A 27,460-nucleotide genomic window follows, 5' to 3' on the forward strand; every position below is an offset into this window, starting at 1 on the left:
GTTGGCAAACACGTATTGCTTTATTTAGTGTTTCTCTGGATTGCAGAAGTGTCAGCAGTGGGCTGAGACGCCCCCCCAGGAGGGCAGAGGCAGCTGGGCAGTCCCCCAGCCCCACTGGGGAGGTGGGGGGGAGGGGCAGAAGCAGCAGAAAGAGGTGACGCCCCTGCAGCTCCTCCCAAGGCCGGCCCCTTCCCCAGGCTCCCAGGATAGGGAGGGGGGTCAGGGGCCAGTAAGGCCCTATGTCCTTGAATTGGGGCCAAAGTATATGGGCAGGGTGTTTGTCATCCTAAGGCATGGACTCAGGCAGGAGAGCTCCTCCCACCTGGTGGCCCCCAAGGGTGATTGCTGGTCAGGAAGCCACATGCACCCTTAAGGCATGAGCCTGTTTCACGGGGCCCCCATCCCTGGGAGAGGCAGTGAGGTGTGCTGAGGACAGGGTTGCAGTCTGGTTTTGCCCCAACCTGCTGGATGACCTTGGGCAAGTCCCTTCCCCTCTCTGGGCCTCTGTCTCTTGCTCGTCACACCAGGAGACTAGACTAGGTGATCTCTCAGAGTTGTCCAAATTCTATGCTCTAGGGGTCCTGTCCCTACTCCAGGATGCCCTCAGGCTGGGATGATATTAGAAGGGCATTTTTAAGGCAGGAAGGAGGGGGCAGGCAAGGGTGGTCTCAGCCCCCAGGGGGATGTTGGAGTGGGCTACAGGTGGGCAGGCAGACAGACAAGGTGCCAAGGAAACGAGGAGGAGAGGGTGGCCTGGGCAGGGAAGAGGGCACCAAGGCCCAGACCGCCGACCCTCTCAGCTCCATTCCCTGCCCTGCTGGAGTCAGGGAAAACACATCCAGTGTGTCTTGGGGGTGGGAAGATGGCTTTTTTAAAAATAGTTTCCTATAAAGCATCAAAAAATCTCAGAGAAAACCTCAGCAAAAGTTCCCTTCTCTCAAATATTTGGCATTGGCAGTGGGGCTGGCGTGGCTGCCTCTGGCCCCGGCTTTCCTATTGCTGTGGCCCGGCCTGGCCCACTCCTGGGGCAGCTCCCTGGTCCCTGCTGCTGCCTCGAGAGAGGGGCGAGCGGCAGGCAGGAGTTTGTTGGTGGGCTTCAAGGTGTCCCTGGGTCCCTGTCTGGAAGCTCGAGTCTTTGGTAACTGGGAAGGGGAGAAGGGGATGAGCAAAGCACTGGGAGGCGGGAGGCGGGTCCAGTGGGCGCCTTCATCACCGAGAGTTCAGCCGTGGGGCCACCTGTGGGACGGGGGAGAAGCCCAGGTGGTGAGCAGGAAGCAGAGGTGCTTCGAGCACTTGTCTTCACGGCTTAGATATGTCACAGCGCGGGGACAAGCTGGGGGAGTGGTCTAGAGGCCTTGGCGCTGGAGACTCCAACCCTATTCCCACGGGAGCCACTGCCCTGGCCAGAACGGGCCTCCCTTCCCCCCCAGCACACTCTCACCCCCCGATCCCCCCCGCCCCTGCGCTGCCATGTTTATGACCCTCTGCACTGTGGGAGCTCAAAGGACCCACAGCGAGGCGCTCAGGCTCTGCCCAGCACTGCTGAGGTTGGAAGGCTCGGCCACCAGAGACTCTGCTCTGGCCCCAGGGCCCTCAGCGGGAGGCAGGGTGCTGCTGCCGGGCCCCACTCACCACAGCCAGGTGCCCGTTCTTGGCCTTGGTGACGAGCAGCTCTGAGCCGGTCGTGAAGTCGATGATGCCATCCCTGCCGGGACCCCCTGCGAACGTGATGCTGGAGGGAAGGTGGTGCGTGAGGCCCGCCCGCCCCACGCACGCACAGCCCCCTCCCCGCCCCTCCCCGCCTCACCTGCCCTGGTTGATGTTGATGTTATTCACGCGGTCGGCGCTGAGGGCTGTCTTGGTCAGTGTCTCAATCACATGGTCACTCTGCAGCACCACGTCCCCCTGGGGGCCCAGATGGGGTCAGGGGTCAGGCCCTGCCCAGAGCTAGAGAAGCACCCACCCCCCACCCCACCCCCCGCCACCTCCCAGTCCCCCGAGGGGCACCTTCTGCTTATTGTCCTCACGCTGCACGTGGAGCACAAAGAGGCTGTCGCTCAGGCTGCTGACGGAGATTCCTGAGGCGGAAGGGCAGAGGTCAGGGATCAAGGGTCAGAGCAGGGGCCCTCCCCACCCAGCCCTGGACTCCGGCTCACCGGTCAGGTTGGCGTACTCAATCCTCTGCTTGACTTTGGCATCCTCCACAATGACCACGGCGTTGGGCGTCAGCAGCAGCTGCCGCGAGCGGGGCTTGTAGCCCTTGCGGTCATATTTCACGACGGGCACCGCGTACTGGGGACAGAGGGTGGCTGAGGGGCCTCCTCACCCTCTGCCCAGGCCCTGACTCCCCCACCCAGTCCTCAGGCAGCAGAACTGTTTGCGATTGAGGGTGGCCGGCAGGCAGCGTCTCACCTGGATGGGCTCAGAGCCCAGGGCCTGCAGCACTTTGGGGCTGATCTCATCTGCGCCTGCAACCCAGATGGGGGAGGGGGAGGTGAGAGGAGAAGAGGGGGGACTAGGATGGTGATGGAGGGCTTACGCACTGGAAAGTCAGGGGCTCACCAAGCCGTGTGCTGATGAAGAGCCTGGGGACACTCTGGGGGTAATTGTCCTTCTTGCCCTTGAAGATCTCACTAGCCACGGCTTTCTGCTGCAGCTGAGGAGACAAGGGCAGGGAGGGGGGCTGTCAGAGGGATGGCGACCATCACAGCAGGGACAGGCCCAGCCTCAGGAACTGAGACAGCTTCCCTCACCCTCTCTCTGGCCCCAGCACCAGAGGCTAAGCCCTGCCACCAACACTCCCCTTTGGCCCCTTCTCTCCCTTACCCCCATCCCCACTGACCAAGGCACAGGCTCCTCAGAAGGGTCATGACAGACAGTACTGTCAGGGTTCAGGCCCCACTTTGGGGATAATTCCCCATCACAGCAGGCCTTGGAACCCCTGAGATAAAGCTCCGGCCTGGGATCTGGCTGGTTGCTAATACTCAAAGAACTACTACAGGTTGGGATTTCCCTGGCACTGCAGTGGTTAAGACTCTGTGCTTCCACTGCAGGGGGCACAGGTTCAATCCTTGGTTGGGGAACTAAGATCCTGTGTGCCACAAGGTACGGCCAAAAAAATTTAAAAAATTTTTAAAAAACCACTACTGCAGGTTAATTCTGCTGCGTGCGTCCTTTAGCATCATCCTATACTGAGTTGGCAAATACAGGCATGTCAGCCACCAATGTCTCTCTCTGGACCTATTCTATCAGACTCAAGCTGCAGCCTTTTCAACACAGGGCTCTGGGCAGCCTCTACCAGGCCAGCGGAGCTGGTCTAGAAGATAAGCCCTATTTGCCGTGCAAAATCTACTCCAGCCTCGGCTTCATACATGAGGCCAAACGGGCTGGGATCCATTTGAGGGCACGTGGTAAATTGGGGTGAAGGTCCTCCAGGCCAGCACTCTTCGAGTGTCCCCCTGGCTAGTCCCCCAGTGTCTGCCTCCCAGCCCCATACCTGCTGCTTCCACTCAGGGCTGATGCTCCGGCAGTACTTCCACACCATATTCTTCCGGCACAGCTCCCGCAGCAGTTCCGAGGCCTGTGGGCGCGAGCGAGGTCAGGGCACCCAGGCAGCCTGGCTCCCTTCCCTCTGAAGACAACAGGCATGTGCCTACCATCAGGCCTTGGCCTAAGTGACACCCCCTCAGCCTGGACCACTCTTCCATTCCTGAGTTGCTTCTTTGCAAAGAACTCATCCTTGGGACTTCCCAGGTAGCGCAGTGGTTAAGAATACGCCTGCCAATGCAGGGGACATGGGTTCGAGCCCTGGACCAGGAAGATCCCACATGCCGTGGAGCAACTAAGCCCGCGCGCCACAACTACTGAGCCTGTGCTCTAGAGCCCGTGAGCCACAACTACTGAGCCCGCGTGCCACAACTACTGAAGCCCGCGAGCCTAGAGCCCATGTTCTGCAGCAAGAGAAGCCACCGCAATGAGAAGCCCACACACCGCAACGAAGAATAGCCCCCACTCGCTGCAACTAGAGAAAGCCCACAGCAACGAAGACCCAACGCAGCCAAAAATAAATAAATAAAATGAATAAATTTATAAAAAAAAAAAAAAAGAACTCGTTCTCTGCAGCCCAGCTCCAGTTCCCTTCCCTTCCCTGATGGCTCCTCTGGTCACATGGTTATTAGGTCCCTCCGCTGAGCGTGCTGGTGGTTCCTAACTCAGCAGGGAGGGCCCACGGACCTCACGCAGGGCAGGTGGCGGCGTGGGCCAGGAAGTGTCCAGGATATTCCGGGGCAGCTGCCGCCGCAAGTTGAGCAAAAAAGAGGTGCGCACGTGATCCAGGAAGAAGGCATTCTCCGGGCAACGGGGTGCGTGGCGCAGAATGAAGCCGCGGATGAGCCTGTGTGTGGGGGTGAGAAGCCTGGTAACGGACCCCCACACACACACACTCTGCACCCCGCCCCCCATGGCGTCCAGTGCTCACCGCCGGATGGTCTGTGCTGCCCACTTCCTCTTGGCTGCCTTCCTCCGGCCCAGGGTTCCTCGCCACCACGACTGGATGCAGATGGCTGCAGAGACCACAGACGGCTGACCTCTATCTCCTCCTCACCCTTACCCTAGCCCCTGCCCTCCTGAAGACCCCTGGGCCCCCAAACCTGATCGCTTCACCCGGAGGAATTTCTGCCGCCAGTGAAAGCCCCTCCAGGTGGCCTGGATCTTCGTGGCTGTAATTGGGAAAGAAAGTCACTTGGCCAGAGCACAAGGGACCCGGCTGGGGGCCGGGCACTGTCAGAGCTCACTGAGCGGCATGAGTGAGGGGAGTGGCTGAATGAGCATTAAGTGAAGGGAGAGTAAATGAAAGAGCAAGGGAGCGAGCAAAGCAACATGAGAACATGCTGAGTGTGTAGCCAAGGGCAGAAGACGGGGTGCTGGGGCTGGGGAGGAGGGCAGCTGAATGTGGGCGTGGTGGACTTCCTGGAGAAGGAGCCCAAATGCAGTGATTTCTTTCCTGCTCCCCAGAATGGACTCCACTGGGATAGGAAGGGTGGGGCCCCTCTCTCACCCAGGCTCTGCCGCCGGACCTCCAAGGCGTCCTCTGTGGCAAACAGGGTCTTGGGGAAGCGGATGAAGATCTTGGTCCTGTGAAGGCAGCACTGTTCAGCCCCTGGTTGCCACCCCCGTGCCCCCCAAACACCAGGCGTGGGAGCCACTCACCTGCCCATCTTGTACTCTTCTGGCTTGTAGCCGAGGTGTCTGACCAGCACAGCCACCCCATCCTGGGGCCGTCCTGCCCATATGGGCCATGTCTCTGGGCACAGTGACTTGTACCTGGGGACAGGAGGGGCAGAAATGCACTCAGCCCCCACCCCTGCCAGCATCCTTCTCTGGGGGCCCAAACCAGCTTTCCCGGGCATCTGCTGGGTGCTCCCACTGACTCACAGCTCACAGAAAGCCTGAGAGGTCGCTCTGTTACTATCCCCACTTTAAAGATGAGGAAATTGACGTTTCTCATCTGCTGAAAGTCATGGGGCTAGAAAGTGGTAGAGATAGAATTCACACCTGATTGACTCCCCAGGCCCCTAACTCAGGATAACCCCAAAGCTGCTCTATCCTTTCTGAGCTGATTGGAAACTCTGTCCTTTTCACAGGCGTTTACTATCTCCGCTGGTGAGAGACAGGCATGTGGATGCACGCTTCATGGACCCCTGAGCAGCTGCTCTGTGAGGGCAGGGCCTGAGGGGGTGGAGAGGGCTGGTCTTTGCCCTACCAAGCTTGACATTAGGCCTGCAGCATGGAGGGGCCCCTGGTGTGGATCCCACAGCAGCTCAGAGCCCCGTCCCTGAATGGGGCGGAGAATCGCTGTCCTCCCTCCCGGGATCGAGGAGGCGCCGACGACCCCCCCACCCTTTTCCCCTGGCGCTGAGCCACGCCCCGCCCTACCTCTGCAGGAAAGCCTCGTATTTGCGGCGATAGGCAAAGCCGGCTCTGCGCACGCGCAGGTTCTCCATCAGCCCCAGGTACTTCACCTGGTGCCGGATCAGCACCTCGTCAAAGCGGCCTGGGGGAGGGATAACCGGGTGGTCAGAGGGCTTTTGCCGCCAGATGGCCGTTGCCTCTGCAGGGGAGGCACAGCCTGCACCGGTCCAGGGGGCAGAGGGCTTACCGGGCTGCTTGGCGTCATTGGGCTTGATGCAGCGGACGTAGGCAGGCTCCTTAGACTTCAGGATCTCCACCAGCTGCAGGAGGCTCATCTTAAACTGGGTGGCCACCTGGTCAGCCAAGATGAACGGAAGGTTGGTCGGAGCTGGGCTGAGGCCGCTAACCCCTGCAGATGCCGCTCCCTGTGGCAGAGCTCTGAACCCCCCGAGAGACCCCTCCCTGGGGCAAAACAGAACCAGTTCCCACAACTACCCCTGCCCTGCGTGGGCCCTTAATTTTTTTTTTTTTTTTTTTTTTTAATTACGACACTTTATTCCAGCATCGGCAAAGGTCAGAATTCTGAAGCTCCTGAAGACTGGGCAGCATTTCCAAGGGAAATGTTACAACTTTACAAGTTTTGTTTCTTATTTAATTCTACATGCAGGAACTGAAACTTGGTAAAAGAAAAAATGCAAAAAAGCCAGAAAAAAAGATGTAATCAAGTTGTAGCATAGAGATGTGCTCTTCAACTAAATTTACCGTGCCTACTGGAAAGCAAATGAAAGACAACTATCCTAATAAATTAACAGATTGCCAGAAACAGGCTAAGAACCCTCATTTCTATTTAGTGGGGAGAAAACAAAACAAAACAAAAACGAAAGCAAAATGAAAGCTCTACTATTTCCATATTTTGTTTAGAGACAGAGGCTGTAAACCCATGAAGGTCAACAAAATCTCCAGGTCCCTTTCTCCCATCACCCCTCCCTCACAACAGAGGAAGGAGCCAGACTACGTCACCTGCATCCCTCTGGCCGAGCTAGAGACCTCAGTTGAAGAACCTCATTCCCGTCTTAAAAATCCTGTTCAGGTCTCCTGGCAACCTCAATCCTATGTCTTCCTTTGGCAGCCACTCTTTCTCTTTTTAGAATTCCAGGGCCGCATTCCTAAACAGTGTGTCCTACTCCTATGCGTTCAATCGTTATCCCTGTACACTGCACTGCAGGACCTTCAAGGACTTCAGGCCTGTGGGAGAAGCGGATGCCTCAGCAAAGATTTGCAATCCACTGCGGTCCCATTAATGCCAGGGGCGTATGCCTGGGGGTTCTGGAAGCATCAAGAAGGGGCAACTGTTTCAGTCTGTGGGGTTAGGGGGCATCAGGAAGAGTCTTCTGAAAATAACCCTTCAGCTGAGAATGAAAGGCTAAGTGGGAGACAGCCCGAAGGCAGGCAGGAGGGGACGGCATTCAGGCAGAGCAACCGAGTGAGCAAAGGCTTGGTGTACACGGGGCACTACAAGCAGTGCAAGGATCCAGAGAGGGAGTAGAAAAGATAGGGTTAGAGAGGCAGTATCACGGTAGGACTCGAGAGCCACATTAGGGAGATTAAATTCTATCCCTCCCTGAGGGAAATAGGGAGCCAAAGAGGAATTTGGAGGGAGGGAATGACAGGAAAAGATCTGCCATTTGGAATAGCTCTATAGCAGACAGGTGGAGGATGGTTGGTAAGGACAGATGGGAAGCCAGGAGACCACAGAGGAGGCTGTGGCTGGCTCAGAGGACCAAACTGGAGTAAGGGATACAGAGAGGCTAAGAGGCAAGGGTATTCAGGCAGCAGAAACCGGCAAGATCCAACGGTTGTTAGGATGAGGGCAATGGGGGAGGCTGAAGAATCAGGGATGATGCCCAGGTTTCTGTCCTTCAGGACTGGGTGGAGGGTGGTCCCTGCCCTGAGTTAGGGAAACAGAAGGAGCAGGCCTGGGACACTGGATAGTCAAGGGCCCTTTATAGACTACTGGGGTCTGGAGTGCCTGCAGGCCACTTGGAGACCAGTGGAATCTATGGCTTGCTGGAGAGGCCTGGATCGAGTGGGTGTGTCCTCATGAGCGTCAAGGAGGGGGATATGAGGCCATGGATGAGAATGCTCAGGGAAGGGGCGGGGGTGGGGAGCAGAGGGCAGGGTCCCAGGGAGTCAGACTCTGGACAACATGCTGCCTCCATGGCCTCCCTGCCTGCATGTCTTGGCCTGCAGCGCTGTGGCTTCTACCTCTCCATGACCTTGCTCTTCCTGGGACTGCCCTGGCACTCCTCCTGCCAAGCCCAGCAGCCACACCTCTGACCACAGCTCACTGGAGCTCTCCCTGCATCTGGCACCACTGGCCATATCTGCCTTTCCCCATCTCTCTCCTCGAAATGTCACTTTCCTGTCCACCTCCTGGTTTTTTTTTGGACTGTGTACCTGTGTGGGGCCCTCTGTCTATCTGATAAGCACCTACTCATTCCCAAGTTATCTCAGATGCTTCCTCCTCCAGGAAGCCCTCCCTGACCACCTCCCCTCTTCGACTCCCTCAGGCAATTTGCTGCTCCCTCAGTTTCCATAGCACCCTGCGCACATTTCTAGGAGAGCACCTATTCATTTTTGTATCCAAAGTGCCCAGCAATGTCCACTACAAATGTCTGCTGTGGGGGTGAATGCACGCAAGCGCCCGCACAGACACAGGTGTACACATACACGTCCACACTTAGAGACAGTGCACACACAGGTACACATGGAAGTAAGCACAGATGCACCCACGGGCAGCCTCCCAGACACACACCGATGCACAGTCAGGCACCAGTGAACACGCGAACTCAAACACACACTGCTAACTCGCAGCTCATGCAGGCACCGGTCCCGCTCCCATGCACACACACACCCCCTCGGGTCCCACAGCCTTCACACCGTCTCTGGCCGCTTCTTGTCACTGAGCTCGCTCCGGTCGAAGCACTGGCTCATGATGGGATTTTCCGAGCTGCACATGGCCTGTGAGGGCAGAGCAGGGCGTCATGGTGGGCGCACAGGGTAAGGCCTGTCAGATTCCTGGGGCAGAGGTCGTACAGAGCCCTGACCGCGAGCCCTCCCCCTGGTCCTCCGCACCTCCTTCAGGTTCCGGAAGAGAAGGTCATTGTTTTTATCCAGAAACCCTGGAAGGAGAGAGCAGAGGTAAGGGGAGGGAGAGCCCCTCTCCCCACCCACTGTGGGGACCCAGCCCCAGGATCCTCACCGGTCACGTTGTAGGTCACCTCCCCAGCATAGTGCAGCAGGCGGAACTCCCCGCGGCCCAGAGATTTCCTGGTCCGCTGGTCAGCCAGCTTGTGCCTGGGGGTGACAGGGAGAGGAAGCTGCAGATTGCTGGCCTGAGCCATGCACCCTGCCTGCTGAAGAGACTTCAAGAGAGGAACCAGGCATCCAGTAAAAAGTTGGCAGGGCGGGGCCACCTCCCTGCACAGAGGCTGCCACAGAGGCTCAGAGAGGTAGATGGCTTTGTCCTGGGTCACACAGCACCAGGACGGGGACCTTGGCCTCCGCACTGCCAGGGCATGCTGGGTGGAGGGCTACTTGGCGCTGCTTTTGGCTGTTACATGGCTCTGCTCAGAGGGCTGAGTGCTGCCCACTACATTTTAAGACTGGAATCTGCCCCAAGAGACTACTTATGTCTTAAGCATGTTTATACCCTTTAGCCCGTTTTCTACTTTTAAGAACAATTCCAAGCAACTAACCAGAGAGACCAGGCAGAGATTTAAGGCACAGAGATAGATATTCGTGGCAGCCCTGTTTTCCCAGCAGAAACCTGGAGGCTGGACAGGGCCCCCAGAGGCTGGGTGAGAGCAGTGGAGTATCTGCTTTAGAGCCGCTGGAGGAATTGTTTTGAGGAAATTTTTCTGTTTGATGATACAGGAAGATACTCAGGATATAACATCATCCTGAGCCTTACACACAATAAGTTCTCAACTACGAAAAAAAAAATGTATAGAAAAAGGCAGGAAGAAAATGTCTCGAATTATTAACAGTGGTGACCTCTAGGTGACAGGATTACAAGTGGCTTTTGCACACGTTCCAATTTTTCTCTGATGAGGGACATTATTTTTACAGCCAGAAAAAGTTTTTCTTTTTCTTTTTTCTTTTTTTTTTTTTCAGGCAAGGCTTTACTGGGGCCCCTGCTACAGCAGGTGCGGGGAGCGAGAACAAACAACAGGTTCCCTTGCTTGCTCGCTCCAGAGAAAGGTTTTTAATATTCTCTTAAGCAAAAGCTGTTCAGGGGCTTCCCTGGTGGCGCAGTGGTTGAGAGTCCGCCTGCCGATGCAGGGGACACGGGTTCGTGCCCCGGTCCGGGAGGATCCCACATGCCGCAGAACGGATAGGCCCATGAGCCATGGCCGCTGAGCCTGCGCGTCCGGAGCCTGTGCTCCGCAACGGGAGAGGCCACAACAGTGAGAGGCCCGAGTACCGGAAAAAAAAAAAAAAAAAATTGCTCAGGAATTCCCTGGCGGTCCAGTGGTTAGGACTTGGCACTTTCACTGCCGGGGCCCAGGTTTGATTCCTAGTCGGGGAACTAATCTGCAGCCCTGGGCCTGAGTCCCAGCTCTGGACTTAACTAGATGTGAGATAACCTTGGGCAAACGGCTTCACCTCTTTGAACCTCAGTAAAACCTCCTCTAGGGGTTGCTTCGGATTAGAGGAGCTGATGTACTCAAGATACACAGGGCAGAGCTGGAACAGAGAGGCTTGTTTCTTTTCTCCCCTCACCCCGCTTTAGGGGATTCCTTAAATGTAAAGGAATTTCCAAATAAGGAAGCTAGGAAAATCTTAGGAAGTTTCATTCTCAAAAGGAAAAGGAGGAAGCTGTGCTCCTCGCTTGTGACTCTGCGGACACACTAAGCCGCGGCTCTGTGTGCCTGTCCTTCACTTAGTGCCTCCTCTGGTCATCCCCTTGTGACTGGTGTTCAATGATTAGGGGGACCGCAGGCTTCCACAGGCTCTGCCCCAGGAGAGCCCCACAAGCCCACTCACGTCAGGAAGTGTGGATGGTGCTTGACGGTGTCCTCCAGCTTCTCCAGGAAGGTCAGGTCCGTGGCCTCCCCGGGGCGCAGACACTCCTCATCCTGGGGGGTGTGGCAGAGGGTGAAGGACGTGTGGGGGAGGGACTGGAGAGCACAGGGACTCAGGGGTCCCCATGGGAGGCGCAGACACAGAGGAAAGGGGCAGATCACAGGGAGCCTCCCAGACCTGGCCAGCACCTCACCTCACCCTCCACAGACAGCCCTGTCCTGTCCCTGCTCAAACTCTGGCTCTCTGAGGACAGGCCCGGAGAACAAGGGGAAAGGGGTGATGTCATCCCACCCAGCCCCCAACACGGGGCCTCGGAGGAGCAGACGGCTCACCAAAATGGAGATGATGCCCTTGAACTTCTCCTCCACCAGGTCACAGATGATCTTGTTGTTGAAATACTGGACAGGCTCCCACTGAGGGGCAAGAGGGGAGGAAGGCATCATCGTGGGGTCCTGGCACCTCTCCTGGGGAGACCGACGCCCGGGCTTCCATGGCAGGTGGGGACGCCCACAGGCTTGCACTCACCGCGATGCCCTCTGCCTCATACTCCTCCTGTTCCGACTTGAGGGTGAGCTCAATGAAGAGCTGCTGCAGCTTCTCATTGCAGTAATTGATGCAGAACTGCTCAAAGCTATGAGGGAAACAGAGGAGCCCTCAGTAATTCCAGGGGACACGGGACCAGAAGCGGGGGAGGGTTGGGATGAGGCCCCACAGCTCTAAGGGAAGAAACACAGAGCAGGACCCAGGTGGCTGGGAAGACACGGGCAGGAATGTGAGAGGCCGGGGAAGAGGAGAGGCACCAGGACAGGGGAGACGGGAGGAGGGACAGGAAGGGGACAGTGGGGCTCTGACCTGTTGTTCTGAAACACTTCGAAGCCATAAATGTCCAGGAGCCCGAGGACCGTGGTGCTCCGCCAGCTGGGGCTGTCAGCATCCTAGGGCCAGATGACCAAGAGCATGGGTCCCAACGTTCGCCAGCTCCCAGCCCTGGGCCTCCCTGGTCTGCCCTCCCTGCCACCTTGGGAGCAGCAGGGGCCAAGCCCTCACCTTGGAAGCCAGCGACCTGTTGATCTTCGCGACCAGCCAGGTAAAGGTGCGACTGTATACGGCCTTGGCGAGGGCGTCTCGCGCGTAGGCAGCCTGTTCTAGGTTTAGCGGGCTCAGGAGCTGGGGGTGGAGAGTGAGATGGGGAAATGAATGCAGCCCCTTCCCACCCCGGTCCCTTCGCACTCAGGAAGCTGACCACTCTGCCCTCCCTGCCCATAATGAGTCTGGGGTTGGGGGGCACCAGGGGAGGACACAGTGGCCCCACCAGAGGGAAGGTGGTATAAGACAAGAGACCTCATTCCTGGAGGAAGAAAAAAAAAAAAGAGGCCTCATTCCTGGAGGTGAGTCTTCCTTCCAGCCTCACCCTCTTGCTGTGTGACCTTGGCCAGCTCCCTGAGCCTCCCTGAGCCACCCGCCTTATGTCCTTCCAGCATTGCTAAGAAGACCAGCTGAGCAGACCAGAGGAAGGGGGATGACGGGAGGAGGGCTGCCGTACAATACCTGCTCCCGCCCCCACTAGCCCCTGAAGCAAAGGCTGGCCCTCACCTCTTCGCCCTTGGCGATGATCTTCCTGTGCGTCAGGGCTTCCCGCAACGTTGAGCCTTCCACACCAAGGAGCTGCCGAGGGAAGGGGTGGGCCTGGTGAGGGTGCACTCCCCCCGCCCCAGCTGCCCTGCCCTTGCCCTCCGCTTGCCCCACTCACCCGGGTCAGATACTTGAGCTGGTTCTCGGTTGTGACCTGGGCGTTGCTCTCTTCGTCGGCAGCAAAGTGGATGTTGCCCAGATGCAGGACACTGGCCACGATGCTCAGCAGGTCCTGGGGGGACAGGGAGGGGTAGGTGGGGGTTACAGGAGGGGCTGAGAGCCCCACAGGGGCACACAGTGGATGGTCAGAAGGAGCCGGGAGAGGGGCTTCCCTGGTGGCGCAGTGGTTAAGAATCCGCCTGCCAACGCAGGGGACACGGGTCCAGGAAGATCCCACATGCCGCGGAGCAACTAAGCCCGTGCACCACAACTACTGAGCCTGCACTCTAGAGCCGCGAGCCACAACTACTGAGCCCACGTGCCACAACTACTGAAGCCCACACGCCTAGAGCCCGTGCTCCACAACAAGAGAAGCCACTGCAATGAGAAGCCTGCGCACTGCAATGAAGAGTGGCCCCCGTTTGCCTCAACTAGAGAAAGCCCGTGCACAGCAATGAAGACCCAATGCAGCCAAAAATAAAAAATAATTTAAAAAAGAGAACCCATTGCTTTCAAAAAATTAGCAAAAGACAGACTGTCTCTGGCAGAAATGGAACTCCTTCTGCCTCTTCTTATTTTCATATAAACAGAGACTATGGTACCTGCATGCAGCAACGAAGACCCAACGCAGCCAAAGATAAAATAAATAAATTTTAAAAAGGAGGCAGGAGAGGTGGTAAAGGAAATCTGAGAGGAAAAGGCGGCTAGAGTAGAAACGGGGTGTAAAGGTAGACGGAGATTTTCAGGGTATGACAGGAGAAAAGGGAGGGTCCCAGCAGAGGCCTCACCTCCACCTCATCCTCGGTGAAGTCGATGACCGTCAGAGCCTTCCTGACAACCTTCCAATCGTTCTTGTCGTTGACGGAGGAGACTTTGGCGCACTGGCCCTGGAGGACGGGCAGAGCTGGGTTCTAGCCGTGGCACTGGGCTCCCTGGGTGGCACCCGCCCTGCCTGGCCCCTACTCACCTTCACCAGGTACAGGTAGCTCTGGGGGTTCCGTTCCAGGCCCAGCCTGCGCAGTGTCTCCTCCTCGCCCCCCTCCAGCAGCTGGTAGAAGATGTGGAAGTTCCTCTCCCCGTGATTCTGGTGCACCACTCGGGACTTCTCCAGGAGGTAACTGAGGATGTGGCCACCCACAGGGGCGCCCTGTGGGCAGGGCAGGATGTAGTGACTGCTCAGGGGGACTGGGGACAGAGCCCAGCTTCCCCTTCCTCCCCTGCCCTCCGAATTCCAGCTCTGCCAATGGCTCAGGCAAGTCGCCCCCTCTGGCCTGTTTCCTCCTCTGAGAAATGAGGACGCTCAGCCCTATCTACCTGGCAGCTCCACTTGGGTGTCCGACAGGCATCTCAGTCTCAACAGGCCTGAAACTGAACTCCTCATCTCCCCTCCTCAAACTAGCTCCCTCTTCCCATCTTGGTCAACCTTCCAGGTATTCAGGCCAAGCAGTCTGCAGTCCTGGAAGCCTCTTTGTCTCCCACACCTCACATCCAATCGGACAGCCAATCCTGCTGCCTTAACCTTCAGAACCTCCAGAATCCAACCACTGTCAACACACTGGGCCCAGCCACCATCATCTGTCATCTAGATTTAATAATCATCAGCTTCCTAACTGCTTTCCTTGCTTGGCCTGGTTCTCTACCTTCTATTCTCAACAAAGCAGCCAGAGTGATCATTTTAAGAGGAAAGTGAGGTCATAACACACTTCTGTTTCAAACTTTCAGGACTTCCCTGACGGTCCAGTGGTTAGGACTCTGCGCTTCCACTGCAGGGGACACAGATTCGATCCCTGGTCGGGGAACTAAGATCCCACAAGCCACATGGGCATGGCCAAAGAAACAAACAAAAAAAAACCCCCAACTCTCTAGCCTCTCTTCCACTCAGAGCTTTAAAAAAAGTTCTTACAAAGACCCAAAGGGATGCACAGCATCTAGCCTCCTCTTCTGTTCCTTGGCCCCTTGCTCTCTTCTCCAGCCACTCTGGCCTCCTTGTTGTTCATGAACACATCCAGCACTTTCCCCATGAGAGCCTCTGCACTGGTTGTGCCCTCTGCCCGGACTCTCCTAGGTATCTGCACAGCTCATTCCTCTGTCTCCATCAAACTTTTACCAAATGCCACCTTCTCAGTGCCTACTATATCTGCCTCATTTAAAACAGCAACTGCTCCCGCCCGTTGCCTCATTTTATTTTTTGCCGTGACACTTGTCAGCTAAATTACATTTTTCTGTTTACTGTCTACCTCCCTGGAGGCAGGATTTCTGTCTGTTTTGTTTCACTGCTGGACCACCAGCACCTGGAACAGCGCCTGGCACACAGTAGGTGCTCAATACGTATTTGCTGGTGCCAAAGACCTGGCCAGTGGGCGCCTGCTGAATGGGAATCCCACTACCCCTGCCCTGCCCCACCCACAGGTACCTCACCCACAGGTACCTTGAAGTCAAACTGCACGTCCATGTACTTCCCGAACCTGCTGGAGTTATCGTTCCGGAGGGTCTTGGCATTTCCGAAGGCCTAGGAGAGAACAGGGGTGTGAGGCGTGCCTGGCAGTCTCTCTCTGCCCCTCCCGCACCCCAGATGCTGCTGGCCCCTCACCTCCAGCACGGGGTTGCTCTGCAGCAGCCGGTCACGCACGGCACCGCCTCGCTCAGGGGCTGGGCAGGTCTCAGCATAGAACTGCAGCAGCCGCTTGGTGGCCTCTGTCTTGCCTGCCCCGCTTTCCCCAGAGATCATCACGGCCTGGTCCCGGCGCTCCGTGCGCAGTGCCCGGTATGCAGTGTCAGCCACCGCGAACCTAGGGCAGAGGCCCGTCAGGAGCTTAGGGGGCCAGGGGTCAAGTGGCTGCAGGGGGTGGGAGTTCCACAGGTAGGACTGGGGGTGGGCGCTCCCATGTCTGGTGGGGTTCACAAGGGGGTGTACCCTTGAGGATGGGGGAACCCTCCAAGGTGTGGGTCAAGAGAGATCCTACCCAGCTGAGGATGGGAGTCATATTCAGACAGAGGATTGAGGGGATCACTCATGGGTGGGGGGATTGGAGGTCATTCAGGTGAAGGTTGAGGTCACTCATAGGTAGGGCTAGGAGGTCCCTCAGAGGTGGGGGTCAGAGGGTCACTGAGGTTGGAGGGCCATGTTCAGGTAGAGCTGGGGGAATAAGTCATGAGTGTGAGTTGGGGTGGAGGCTGGCGGGGTCCTGCCCAGACGGAGTAGAGAGATTCACCTTGGGTGGGCACTGGGCATTCCTCACAGATGTGAACTGTGATTCATTCCAAGTGGGAGGTCGGGTGGAGTCATGTCAGGTGGAGATGAGGGGGTCACTCATAGGAGGGGGGTCACTCACAGGTGGGGTGGCACCTCATAGAAGCTGACGCCCCGGTAGCGCTCCATGTGCTGCCGGCTGTAGATCTGTAGGTCCCGGTAGGGGTTGACAGAGACCAGCACAGGGCCAATGTAGGTCTGGGGGTCAGGGGAGGAGGGTCAGAAGTTTCTCCCAGAGGCCCCTGAGCCTCTTTCCCTCACAGCCTGCATCTGTGCCCCCAGCATCCCCTGCATCTTCCCACTCGGGCCTCACGTAGATGAGGTTCTCCCGGAAGCGTCGCCGCAGGTTCTCAATGAAGGCTGCCTCGCTGGTGAAGTTCTCCAGCAGCACGAAATCCTGTACCCCGACCCGGTCACGGGCGGTCAGTGCGCTCTCCATGGTCACCCGCACCCCGTCACTGCCCAGGGCCTGCAAGGAGGGGCCATGGGAGAGGGTCAGCGGCAGCAGGGTAAGGGAAGGCCACTTCTCCCCTCCAGCATAGCCTGCGGGACTGAGAGGACAACCAGGGGCACATGGACACGGGGGGCCTGGACACACGACACAGGGAACACCCAGGAGACGGGTGTACCAGGCTGGGTACAGTGGGCTTGGATGGCAGGAAGCTGGTGCATGGAACACTGAGGACGCAGGTCCCAGAACAAAGACCACATGGGACCTGAACACAGGACACTGGAGCACAGAGCACCCAGAGGACATGGGGGCAAGGCCACTGAATCCAGGGAGACGCTGGTTTCGCGCAGAGAAAGGGGGGGTCATGAGAGTAAAAGAATGCTCTGTTGACCTTGGACAAAACCCCTCCTCTCTCTGGGCTGTGTCCTTCTCAAGAAGGAGGAGTTGAGATAGACCAGGTGACCTCAAGTCCCTTAGCTCTGGGCCACGTGTGACAGGTGCTTTGTAGGACAAATAGCTCAAAGTGAGTTCTACAGGCAGGGTGGGGCCATCTCTCCCACACCCACTCCCAGAGTCTCCAGGGGGAGAGTGTCTAGGGACCTAGCAAGATGCCACCCCAGGCCACAGGAGAGGGATTCCCCCAGGGGACCTCCCATCCCAGCTGGGTTCAACACCCACCCCAGAAGGGGGGCCCTCCCTCCCACAGCTGAACCACGCCCTCCCCTCCAGCTGCCAGGTTCACAGACACACTCCTCCCCTGAGAGCCCCGAAAAGCCTCAAGGGAGTGGGGATTTTACCGCGGAAAACACAGCTCCCTCCGGACCCCATTAGAGGGTGGGGAGAAGTACAGGCTCAACAAGGCCCCCACCCCAGAGCACACTCTTCAAAAGAGTCTGAGGGCTCTAGAAAATTGACACCAAGAGTGTCAAGGGTCAGAGAAGAGCAAGGTGGCCACCGTGGTGGGAGGGGGGTGTAGATCCCCAAGAGGCCACTAGGCCTCCTCCGACCGCAGACCACCCAGATCTCTGGCCGGGGAACCCCTCAGGGTCTGGCCAGGGGCCTGCCTCTCCTAGGCCTGTCCCTCACTGCCCCCTCCCCCCTCCAATACTGTCCCGAAGCTGCCGCCAAATCTGGCCCGAGCTCCAGCCCCCTTGCCCTCTGGGTGACGGGTCTCGGCGCTCTCGGCCCTCCCCGGGAGCTGTTCACCCGGCCTGGGTCCGAGAGCCTCACCCTCCCTGCCTCGGCCTCCTCCCCCTGCAACTTTCCGGGACGTTTTTCCACCCGAAATTCCTGGGCCGCGCCCGCTTCCTGGCGAGGCCGAGGCGGCGCCGCGAGGCCGGGAGGGACGCCCGGGACCCCCGCCCTGCTCGCCAGCCCCGCTCACCGACGCTCGGTAGCGCATCCTGCCCCGTCGGCCTGGCGCCCTGCTCCGCTGCCCGAGCTCTCGCCTCGGGGCTCGGCGGCGGCGGCGGCGGCGGCGTCACGAGGGAGGGGCCGACCCGCCCCCCGTTCCGCCCCCTCCGTGAGCCTCGGAGGCGCGGGACTCCCCGGACGCCCCCGCCTCCTTCGGTGCTTGGACTCGGGGGTCCCTCCCCAGCTGGTAGGGGTGGGGCAGGAACTAAGGGGGATCTTGCGGCGTGGGTGGGTACAAGGGTGGGGGCGGGGGCGGGGGCGGAGCTCCCCGCCGGGCAGGGGCTCCGCCTGAGTCAGGTTTTCCAGGAGGGACTTCGTTGGTTCCAGGGTGGGGCCCGGAACCCGCGCGGCCGCCGCGTCTACACTGACCCGGAACTCACTTCCGGGCTTGTATCTACAGTACGCACTAGGCCCGGCGCGGGACTCACTAGGCAGAGGCCCGTGGGTCCCGGAGGAAGCAGGATTCCCACCCCCACACTCCAACCTCGAGTCCCGGGAAAGTTAAAAATAGAACGAAATGTCCAAATACGGCCGGCGCGCCCGGGCGGGCGGAGCCTCCGTGCGGGACACTGTCCACCCCCGTACACTCTCTGGAGGGTGGATCCCGTGTCTTTAAGTCTCTAGGAAATCTCTTTAGTTTCCCGCGTCAGCACAGAGCGCGTACCCCAGGGACGAAGGCAGCCAGAGCACCTTTGCCGAGCGCGGTGCGTGCCCGGCCTCCATGGAGGGCTCAGCTTTCCATCTGGGGAATCTACGTCCGACTTCCAGCATTTGGGGCAATACCTTTCTCCCCTATCGAGGACATCCCGACTAGGGCCCCTGTGCCCAGGGGCTCTTCACCTCTCTCCTTCCTCTGGAGAGGGTCTCCCTCTATTGTCCCTCTGGATCCCTCCATACTTTCTGCCCAGGACATCCTCCCTCTACCCAAACCAGCCCCCCAGCAGCCCCGCCCTCGCTGGGCTCTCAGTGGGCAGCAGCCTGGGGGGCAAGCTCTAGCTCAGATCCCAGCGCTGGTGGGGGTGTGATGGCTAGTGCTTCTTCCAAAAGGCTGGGCTGCTTCTCACAAGCTGTATGACTGCCAGCAGGTCAGTTAATTTCTGGGAGCCTCTCCTTCAGCCTTAAAACGAGGCTAATACCTGTCTCAAAGGGCTGTTGAGAAGGCTAAGATAAGCCGCCAAGGCACCTCCCAGGCCTTCAGTAAACACCACTTCCCTCTCGGACAGACACTCTTTGCACACACGCTTGGAGCAGACCTACTAAGAGCCAGGTCCTGGGCCAGGCAGGTCACACTTCTTCTATAGCGGGGAAAGCCCCTCAGGCGTGTCTGCCTGCCAGTTAACAAAGAGCTCTCGAACTTTACTTGTGCCCCACCTGACACATAAGGAACCCGAGGCGCAATCGCCGGATGCTGACTTGACCTAGGGGGCAAAAGGGCAGGGCTGGCACCCAAAGCCTCAGCGTGCCCCTCTCTCAGACCTGGGCTCCCGGGGGAGGGAGGGAGGTTGCGGCAGGTGCGGGTTGTAGCCTCGTGGGGAAGGCTCATTACCTCGAGAACAACAGCCCGGCCGGAGCCGCGGCCCTGGGGACCCCGCGGCGGGGGCGCCAGCTGGGAGATGGGGCCCTCTGGAGGGAGCGAGGGGACTGGGTGCCACCGCGCGCAGCTGGGAGATGGGTGGGAGCGGAGGGGGCGGGGGCCTTAAATGCCACCAGCTTCGGGCTAAGGGCGGGAGGAGGCCCCCTCCGCGAGGGGCCTCAGCCTCCCGCTCACCCGGAGTGGGAAGGGCCTTGGAAGACTGGAGGAAGGGGGTCCAGCCGGTCCCCACCAGGAGCACGGCTCCGGGGCGGTACAAGGACTAGGCTGGCTCGGCTGGCGGCCGCCCGCGGGCCCGAGGCGAGGAGCTGGCAGAGGGGCGGGGCCTCGCGGCCGCAGTGCCCGCTCCGGCCGCCGCCGCGTCAAGCGGCAGGAATGAGGGGAATCCGCGTGCGGAGGGGTACGGCCGGCCACCCCCGCCCGAGCCCCGCCGCTGCATTCCCCGGATGCCCGCTGACTCCCTTACAGCCGCCGCCCGGCGGCGGAAGGAGGGGGCGTCTCCTCTGCCAGGCGGGCCAGAGGGCCTGCTCCCCGACCACAGCCCCTGGCCACCGCCACCGGCCGCCTCGCCTCACTGGACGGAAGCGCCCGCCCGGGAGAGGGGGTAGGGAGGCGGGGGACAGAGCGTGTGAGAGACACCGCGGCCAAGACTGCAGCGCCGGGCGCTTCCTGCGTTCGGAGCGCTGTCTTCTGGTACTGTACTCCTTTCAATGCCCTCAGCCGAGCCATGAGGTCTGTATTATTACCCCCATTCTACAGACGGGGAAACTGAGGCTGGGCAGGCGAATGACGTGTTCAAGATCCCAGGACTAGTAAAAGGAGGGGTGGGATTGGAACCGGGAAGTCTACCACTGTCTACTCCTGCAGGGCTGCCCTGAGGGAAAGACGCCTGCCTAGCGGCTGGAGGATTTCCCAGCTTCTCTGTCAGGGTTAACATGCTACCGCCAGGCCATGACCTTCCTTAGCGAACCCATGACCGCAGTGCCCAGTACCCACCCTTGGCGGTGTTGTGTGATTATTGACATGTAGGCCTTAGGAACGGCAGCTAGGGAGTGGGCCATGACCTGTGCCCCCAGCATGGCCCTGGACCTAGGGGCTGGCCGCAGGCTGGGGTGCAGCTGTGACCCCTGAGTGACCCAGGACTTATTTCCCAAGGATGCCTCTGAGTCTCCTCCCACCTGGGGAGGTGTTTCCCATAAAGGTGGCGCAGGCCCAGCAGACCTGGGTCATCCAGTGCCCGTTACCTAGTATGGGCCAGGTGCCCCCAAGCCTGCCCTCTGGAGGAGTGGGGAGGGCAGTGGGCAGCCTCAGTTGTTCCCCTGGCTCAGGTCTATGCGAGTCTGGAGAGGGTGTTCTGAGGACCCCCAGATTGCTAACAGAAACTGATTTCCACTGAGGCAGCCTCATGGCCTGTTGGGGCAGCGGAAAAAAACATAGCCTAGAGCTTCCCTGGTGGCGCAGTGGTTGGGGGTCCGCCTGCCGATGCAGGGGACGCGGGTTCGTGCCCCGGTCCGGGAGGATCCCACGTGCCGCGGAGTGGCTGGGCCCGTGAGCCATGGCCGCTGGGCCTGCGCGTCCGGAGCCTCTGCTCCGCAACGGGAGAGGCCGCAGCAGTGAGAGGCCCGCGTACCGCAAAAAAAAAAAAAAAAAAAAAAAAAAAAAAAAACATAGCCTATCTCACCCACAGCACATGCTGGGCACAGAACTGGTGTTCAGCTTTTCTATTATCAAACATATCTTAGGTCTGGGCCCAGGCTGCCCCACCAAGGACTGTTCCAGACTGAAGGGAACTGTTGCGAGGGGGAATGGAAAGAAAAGTTGGAGACTTAGGGGTTCTACCTGATATCTCACTGGGCCCCAGTCAAGGGCTGTATACTCTGGCTCCAGAACCATGGGCCTTTTGCCTGCCAGACACCTCTGCCTGGGGGTCCAGCAGAAGTAAACAAAGCGCCTTGCCCACTAACCCATCCTCCTTGTTCAGTATCCTGTAAGATGAGAGGAGGCGGGCACCTCCAGCTAGTCATCACCGCCTGGCATCAAAAGGCCCGCCCGGGCTTCCCTGGTGGCGCAGGGGTTGAGAGTCCGCCTGCCGATGCAGGGGACGCGGGTTCGTGCCCCGGCCTGGGAGGATCCCACACGCCGCGGAGCGGCTGGGCCCGTAAGCCATGGCCACTGAGCCTGCGCGTCTGGAGCCTGTGCTCCGCAACGGGAGAGGCCACAACAGTGAGAGGGGGAAAAAAAAAGGCCCGCCCTCCTCGCTCCACTCCTCACACCAAGGAGTCACTACCTGCTAAAACCTCCCCTTGGCTCCTGCATCACTGCTCTGCCCCTGGACCAAGCAAGCAGCCTCCAAACTGGCCTCTCTGCCTTCCTCCCGCCAATCCATTTTCCCACAGCCGCCTGTAGTATTTACAAATGCAAATCCGATCAATTAACATCTCATGTTAATAGAGTGAAGGTTTATAGGGCACCTGTCCATATGCCAAGCACACCCACTGCTTCTCGCCAGGCCCCTGTATGTGGACTCCAGAAGCCCCCTGTGTCCTCAGTTTACCCCACTGCTCCTGTGCTCCTATGTGGCTACAGGGGCAGCCGTCTCCAGTCCCTTCTCTCCCCATGTCTCCCTCACCACCACAAACAGCCAGGAGGAGCTGCTTCCACCTTTGCCACCAGCCGCGTGGCTCTAAGCTTCAAGCCTTTGCACCTGCAGCTTCCTTGGCCCTCGCACCCAAACCCCTCCCCACCTGACTGACTCTTAGTCATCCTTGAAGATTCAGCTCAGGTATCACTTCCTCCAGAACCCCTTCCTGACTCCCCGCAACACACAGCCCCCTCCTTATCGCATTCCGCTCTGATCGAAGCTTTCCTTGTCAGTCTCTCCCAGGAGACTGCTCCCGCTCCAGGCCGGCACACAGTGGGAGCTCAATAACCCCTCGTGGACGCCTGTGTGAATGAATGAATCACAGAGCCCGGGAGTGTGAGCAGAAGGCCGGAGCGTGCCGGGCGTTGAATAGGCCGTGGGCCAGCCATTCATTCTCTCATTCATCTCGGAGCCCCCCAGCCGCCGCACTCACACGCAGGGGCCACTGGCGCGGCTGGGCCGGGGGGCGGGGAACGGGAAGGGGCGGGGCCCGGGCGGCTTCTCCGGAACCCGGAGGCAAAGCCGGCAGCCGGAGGGCCCCAGAGGGCGCGCAGGGCGCTTGGGTCACGCGACCCCGGCCGCTCCTCTCCGCCCTCACGTTACCCGCAAGAAATCTAAGTCTCTAACAGACCGAGTCCCGGAGCCACCGGGTCCTGGGACCCCGCACGGGCCGGGCCGAGCCCACCCTCGGCCCCAGCGATCCCTGGGCCGGCGACCCCCGCCTCCCCAACCGTAGCTCCGGGCCTGGCTCGCCGCCCGGCCGCTTACCCTCTCCTCCATCCCGTCCGCCAGCGGAGCCCCCCCACCCCCGGGGCCGCGCGGCTGCGGCCCTCCCGGAGTTCCCCGTACCCACCGGCTTGGCTTCTCGGGTGCGCGGGCGGGGCCCAGGCTAGTCGGCGTGGCCGGCTCCGGAGTCGGCGGCCCAGGCACGCTCTCCCCGCCCAGGGCCCGCCCGGGGCCGGGCCGCTCCCTGTCGTCATCCCGGTCAGGGCCCAGGCCCCGGCGCGCGCGCGCACCCTCCGGCCCCGCCCAGGCCGCCCCGGTGCCGGCCCCGGCCCCGGCCCTCGTCCGTGTCCGCGGGGGCTTGGTGCAGCACACTCCGCAGCCAGCTTCCGGGGACGAGGCGCGTCACAGTCATTCACACACATGCACACACGCACCCTCCTCTGGCTGACGACCGGGCCCACTCGCTGTAGTGCTGGGCGGCGTGTGTCTTATGGGGTTCTCCCTTATCCTAGGGCGCCTTTGCATCACCAGAGCAAACCCGACCCTGCCCTGCGTGCCAGGCCAAGTCAGTTCTTCCCCTTTTCTGACCGCCTCGCTCCATTCACCCTCCTTCTCCACCCACGCTACTGCTCTGAGCCGGCCAGTGTCTGTTCTTCAGGCCAGACAGGAAAGCAGCGGCATTAACTGAGCCTGTACTATATGCACCTGGAGCTTTGCATGCGCTGGTCCTTAGATCTCAGAGCGGCCCTGTCACCTCGGTGTTGTTAGCCCAGTTCATAGGCCAGCCCACTGAGGATCAGGGAGCTGGAGGAGAAGGGATTCAAACCCAGATTCCCGCTTTGAACACTCTGCTCCTGGTGGGCTTAAACCCTACACTCTTCCTTTCATTTACCCCTTGTTGTCCAGTCTGTTCCTGTCCCACCAAGGATCAGAATGCTTCCCCCACTGCTCACCTCTTTCCCGAGGGGTTTGCTTGAGAGGAAGCTGCTGGGCCCTGGCGAGACACTGCCACCCTTCCTCCCAGCCCAGAGCATCCCAGCTTACAAGCTTGCAGGGCCTGTGGGGATGAACCACACGGATGATCTCCCCGGTGGGTATCAGCTCCACTTGCAGGGCCATTCCGTCTGTGGATAGCCAGCGTGCTGAGCACTGGGGCCTCTGAGCAAAAGCCCGTCTGCCTGCCCGCCCGCTGGTTCTGGCTGCTCCCGGAACCAGGAATCTAGTCTCACGCTGGGATGGCCGCTTGGTTCAGCTTCAACTCCAGCCCCGGGGGATGTGTCTGGTCCAGTGCCTCAGGACACAGCTGGAGCAGCCCAGGTCTGATTGGGAGGCCTCTTGGCCCAGCAGGGTTGGGGCAGGAAGAGGAGGGGCTGAGGGACGGAGGAAATGCTTGTTGTCCCAGGTAACCAGAGGAGCTGATGCAGCCACCCATGGGGGACCCTGGGCTCCAGGTCAAAGGGTAGGAAGCCTTTCTCCCCAGCAGCTCCATGGCCAGGCCTCTCCAGCTGCCCTCTCGCTGGTATCAGCTGGAGAGCACAGTGACCACTCCCCAAGTCAGAATGTACCTCCTCCCTAAGCCAAGAGGATCCATGAATAGGCACAGTCCCCCCCAGCTTGTCCGCCTCCCACAGCGGCAGGTGAGCCCCTGGAGTTTGAGGCGCCAGGCTGCTGGGGACTGGCCATGTTGGGCAGAGGGGTTAGCTGGAGAGGCAGGAGGGCATTGTGAGGAGGCCCCTGTCCCACCCTCCTCTGGCGCCTCAAATGCTTGAGGTTGGTTCCTGGCTGGCTTGGCGTTGGGGAGCCTTAATCTTTTTTGCCCCTTACTTTTCCGTAGCACCCTCAGGTGCTCCCCACCCCCAAATGTTCCTGTTTTCCTATCTTTATTGTTGCTAAATCACAGCTGACACTTTCCTGGCCTGGGACTGAGCCCTCAGGTCTCCGGCCATTCCTTATAGGAAGTGCAAAGGGGGAAGTGGATGGGGAAAGCGATCTTTCCAGAGGAAGATGCTGGCAGGGGAGGGGTGGAGTCCAGTGGGCCTGCGCCGCCGGCCCCTCGGGCAGGCACTTTCCCTGGGCACCCTTCCTTCCCTCCCCTCAGCTTCCCCCGCCCAGGAAAGGCCAGCAAAGCTTCCTTCCTTCCTTCCTCTGGGAAGCACATCTATCCAGGGCAGGATCATCCCCGGCGGCCACACAATGGCCCTTATCAGCCGTGGAGCCAGGCACAGAGACCCAGCGCACACCAAGTCTCACATATTTCCTGTTTCCACCCAGCGGGTCAGGGCTGGGCCCAGAGCGGCCATATCCTGACTGGGGCCAAGAGGAGGGAGAGCACCCCCCCCCTTCCCCTTCCCGCCTCTCAATCATTGCTGGACTCACCCCTCCCTGCTAACAGGAGGCAGGGGTAGGGGTGTGTGAAGACTTAAGGGCAAAGGGGAGAGGTGGGCACCTAGAAGACAAGCATGATCCAGAAACAGGAGAAACGGGGACCCCTGGAGTCAGGAGCCCTGAGGTCCAGCCCCAGGGCTACATCAATCAGAATGAAGAGCTGGATAGACTATTGTTTTTTTTTTTCTGCGGTACGTGGGCCTCTCACTGCTGTGGCCTCTCCCCTTGCGGAGCACAGGCTCTGGATGTGCAGGCTCAGCGGCCATGGCTCACGGGTCCAGCCGCTCCGCGGCATGTGGGATCTTCCCGGACCGGGGCACGAACCCGTGTCCCCTGCATCGGCAGGCTGACTCTCAACCACTGCACCACCAGGGAAGCCCTGTTTTTGATTTGTAATTGTTCTTTCACAATAATCTCGTGAACCGGAACACTGTATTTTACAGAAACTGAGACTCCTAGAGCAGGTGGAGGTGGAGCTGTCATTCGAACGCAGGGCTTGACCCCACTCCTGTGTTTCTGGTCTTGCATGACACCACAGCTCCCTGGCTAAGTCCGGAGGGATCATGCCACTCCTCTGGGCTTTGGTTTCCCCGTCTACAGATGAAGGGTGCTCTGTAGCAGCACCCACGATGGTTGTGCGTGAGAAGGAAACAGGTGGCGAGTTCAAGGGTTCAGAGTCCCTCGGGTATGTGTGTGTTGGGGGCAGGGATAGAAGTTATCGTGGGGACCTCGGGGTACAGGGATCTGGGGGAGAGGTGGGGCAGAGAGAAGAGATGGTGACATTTTTGGAGAGCTTAACCCAGGACCAAGGCTCAAGACTAAGGTGTGAGGGAGTGCCGGGTGAGGAGGGATGAATCGGTGAGAGCAGAGTTTGCACATTTTCTGAGACTTCAGTCCCAAGAAATCCATTCTACCTGCTCAGCAGCAGAGTAAACGAAGTGCCCAACAGCATAAGAGACATGCCCCACCTGGACCAGGGACTAAGAGGGCCGCCATCCCAGAACCTCATCCCATTCCCATCTGGGCAACATCTGTCATCCTCAGACATAGTCTAGTCTGTATAACAGGGCCCTCATCCTGGAGTCTAGCAAGGGCCCAGGAACGTGTGCCTGTTCCCACCACTATCATGAAGGAGTCACAAGTGTAAAAGCCATGTTTCTAATTATCCTCCAATACAACAGCCACAGAACACAGATGGCCATGGCCTGCTAGAAGCCAAAGGGATAGTTCCTGATGGCTCCCAGGGTGAAGTAGGAATGCAGAGCAACTGGAGTGTCCCCCAGTCTCAGGTCATAGGTTGGGCGTTAATAGTCACAGAGCAGGCTCCCTGAGGTGTCTTCTCCTTGGAAACAGGATGTAGCGTCAACGGCGGCTGGAGGCAAATGGTGGGAGTGGGGCTGGGCCGTGTCCACACAGCATCTGGAGAATGCTCTCTGAAGACCCCTGGGCCAGATTCTCCAGAACATCTTGATTCTGACTCTCCTCTCCGCCTGCCCCCACTTCTAGGTCCCAGAGTGGTCTAGACAAAGGGCAGGTTTCTGGCCTGTGATGGCAGGCGAGGGTAGGGGAAGACGACCTGGATGGGGCAAGGACGACCCTGGAAAAGTCTGTGGCCGTAGGTCCTCTACCACCTTCCAGCCCTTCACAAGAGGGCAGGTTGGGGGCATGGAGCCTGACCCACTAGCAGAAGCGAACCTGGGTCCAATCTTCTGCTCAGACCCTGGGACTTCCTGAGTTGGACTCCTTGGGCAGGCGGTGGGGGTGGGGGTGGGGTGGGCTGCTGGCAGAAGGACACACATCAGCCTGCCCACAACCCCTACAGAAGAGCCTGGGCGGAGGGCTCCTCCATCCTGCCTACTTAGTCACCTGCTTCTGCTGAAAGCAGGGATCCCAGATCCTCTGCCCACCCCTCAGGGGGACAGGCGACGAGATGCCAAGACTCCTGGAACCCAGTGCTATGTGGGCCAACCAGTCTCTGCAGCCTGTACAAATGGGAGCATCTCCCCCTCCCAGGCAGCCTAAGGCCCAGGGTGGCGTGACAAAGAATGCAGGCCTGTGCCAGATGGGGCATGTGCCTGGCAGGCCTGCTGGGGCGGGACTGGAAGTGTGTGTGGGGGAAATCAAGAAACGAGACGCGAGCCGGAGGGTCCTTCCCACACCCAGTGGACTGTGTAGATCTTCACTGTTGACAAACTAGCTGGTTTCACTCACACC

General features: G+C 59.3%; 1 protein-coding gene across 3 annotated transcripts; it reads right to left on the minus strand.

Annotated features, from left to right (window-relative positions):
• On the minus strand, positions 1–24,052 carry MYO1C (myosin IC). Of its 3 annotated transcripts, none has more exons than XM_059997672.2 (32): positions 23,906–24,052; positions 16,353–16,508; positions 16,122–16,237; positions 15,380–15,578; positions 15,218–15,298; positions 13,757–13,936; positions 13,578–13,676; positions 12,749–12,862; positions 12,592–12,663; positions 12,046–12,165; positions 11,851–11,933; positions 11,524–11,629; positions 11,331–11,411; positions 10,960–11,051; positions 9,173–9,267; positions 9,046–9,092; positions 8,851–8,931; positions 6,158–6,263; positions 5,935–6,052; positions 5,209–5,322; positions 5,057–5,133; positions 4,650–4,718; positions 4,478–4,562; positions 4,234–4,393; positions 3,497–3,580; positions 2,563–2,656; positions 2,413–2,468; positions 2,157–2,292; positions 2,008–2,078; positions 1,808–1,905; positions 1,633–1,732; positions 1–1,236 (listed from the first exon to the last, which is right to left on the minus strand). In XM_059997672.2, exons 1-32 carry the CDS (start codon positions 23,978–23,980, stop codon positions 1,210–1,212), a joined length of 3,192 nt encoding a protein of 1,063 aa, XP_059853655.1. In that variant the 5' UTR covers positions 23,981–24,052; the 3' UTR covers positions 1–1,209. The 3 variants fall into 3 exon arrangements, with proteins under 3 accessions (XP_059853655.1, XP_059853657.1, XP_059853656.1); XM_059997674.1 differs by lacking the exon at positions 23,906–24,052 and adding an exon at positions 22,989–23,141; XM_059997673.1 differs by lacking the exon at positions 23,906–24,052 and adding an exon at positions 17,875–17,963.
• Positions 24,053–27,460: the final 3,408 nt, after the last annotated feature.

Source organism: Delphinus delphis, chromosome 19 (genome assembly GCF_949987515.2).
Source record: "Delphinus delphis chromosome 19, mDelDel1.2, whole genome shotgun sequence".
NCBI classification, from domain to species: Eukaryota; Metazoa; Chordata; class Mammalia; order Artiodactyla; family Delphinidae; genus Delphinus; species Delphinus delphis.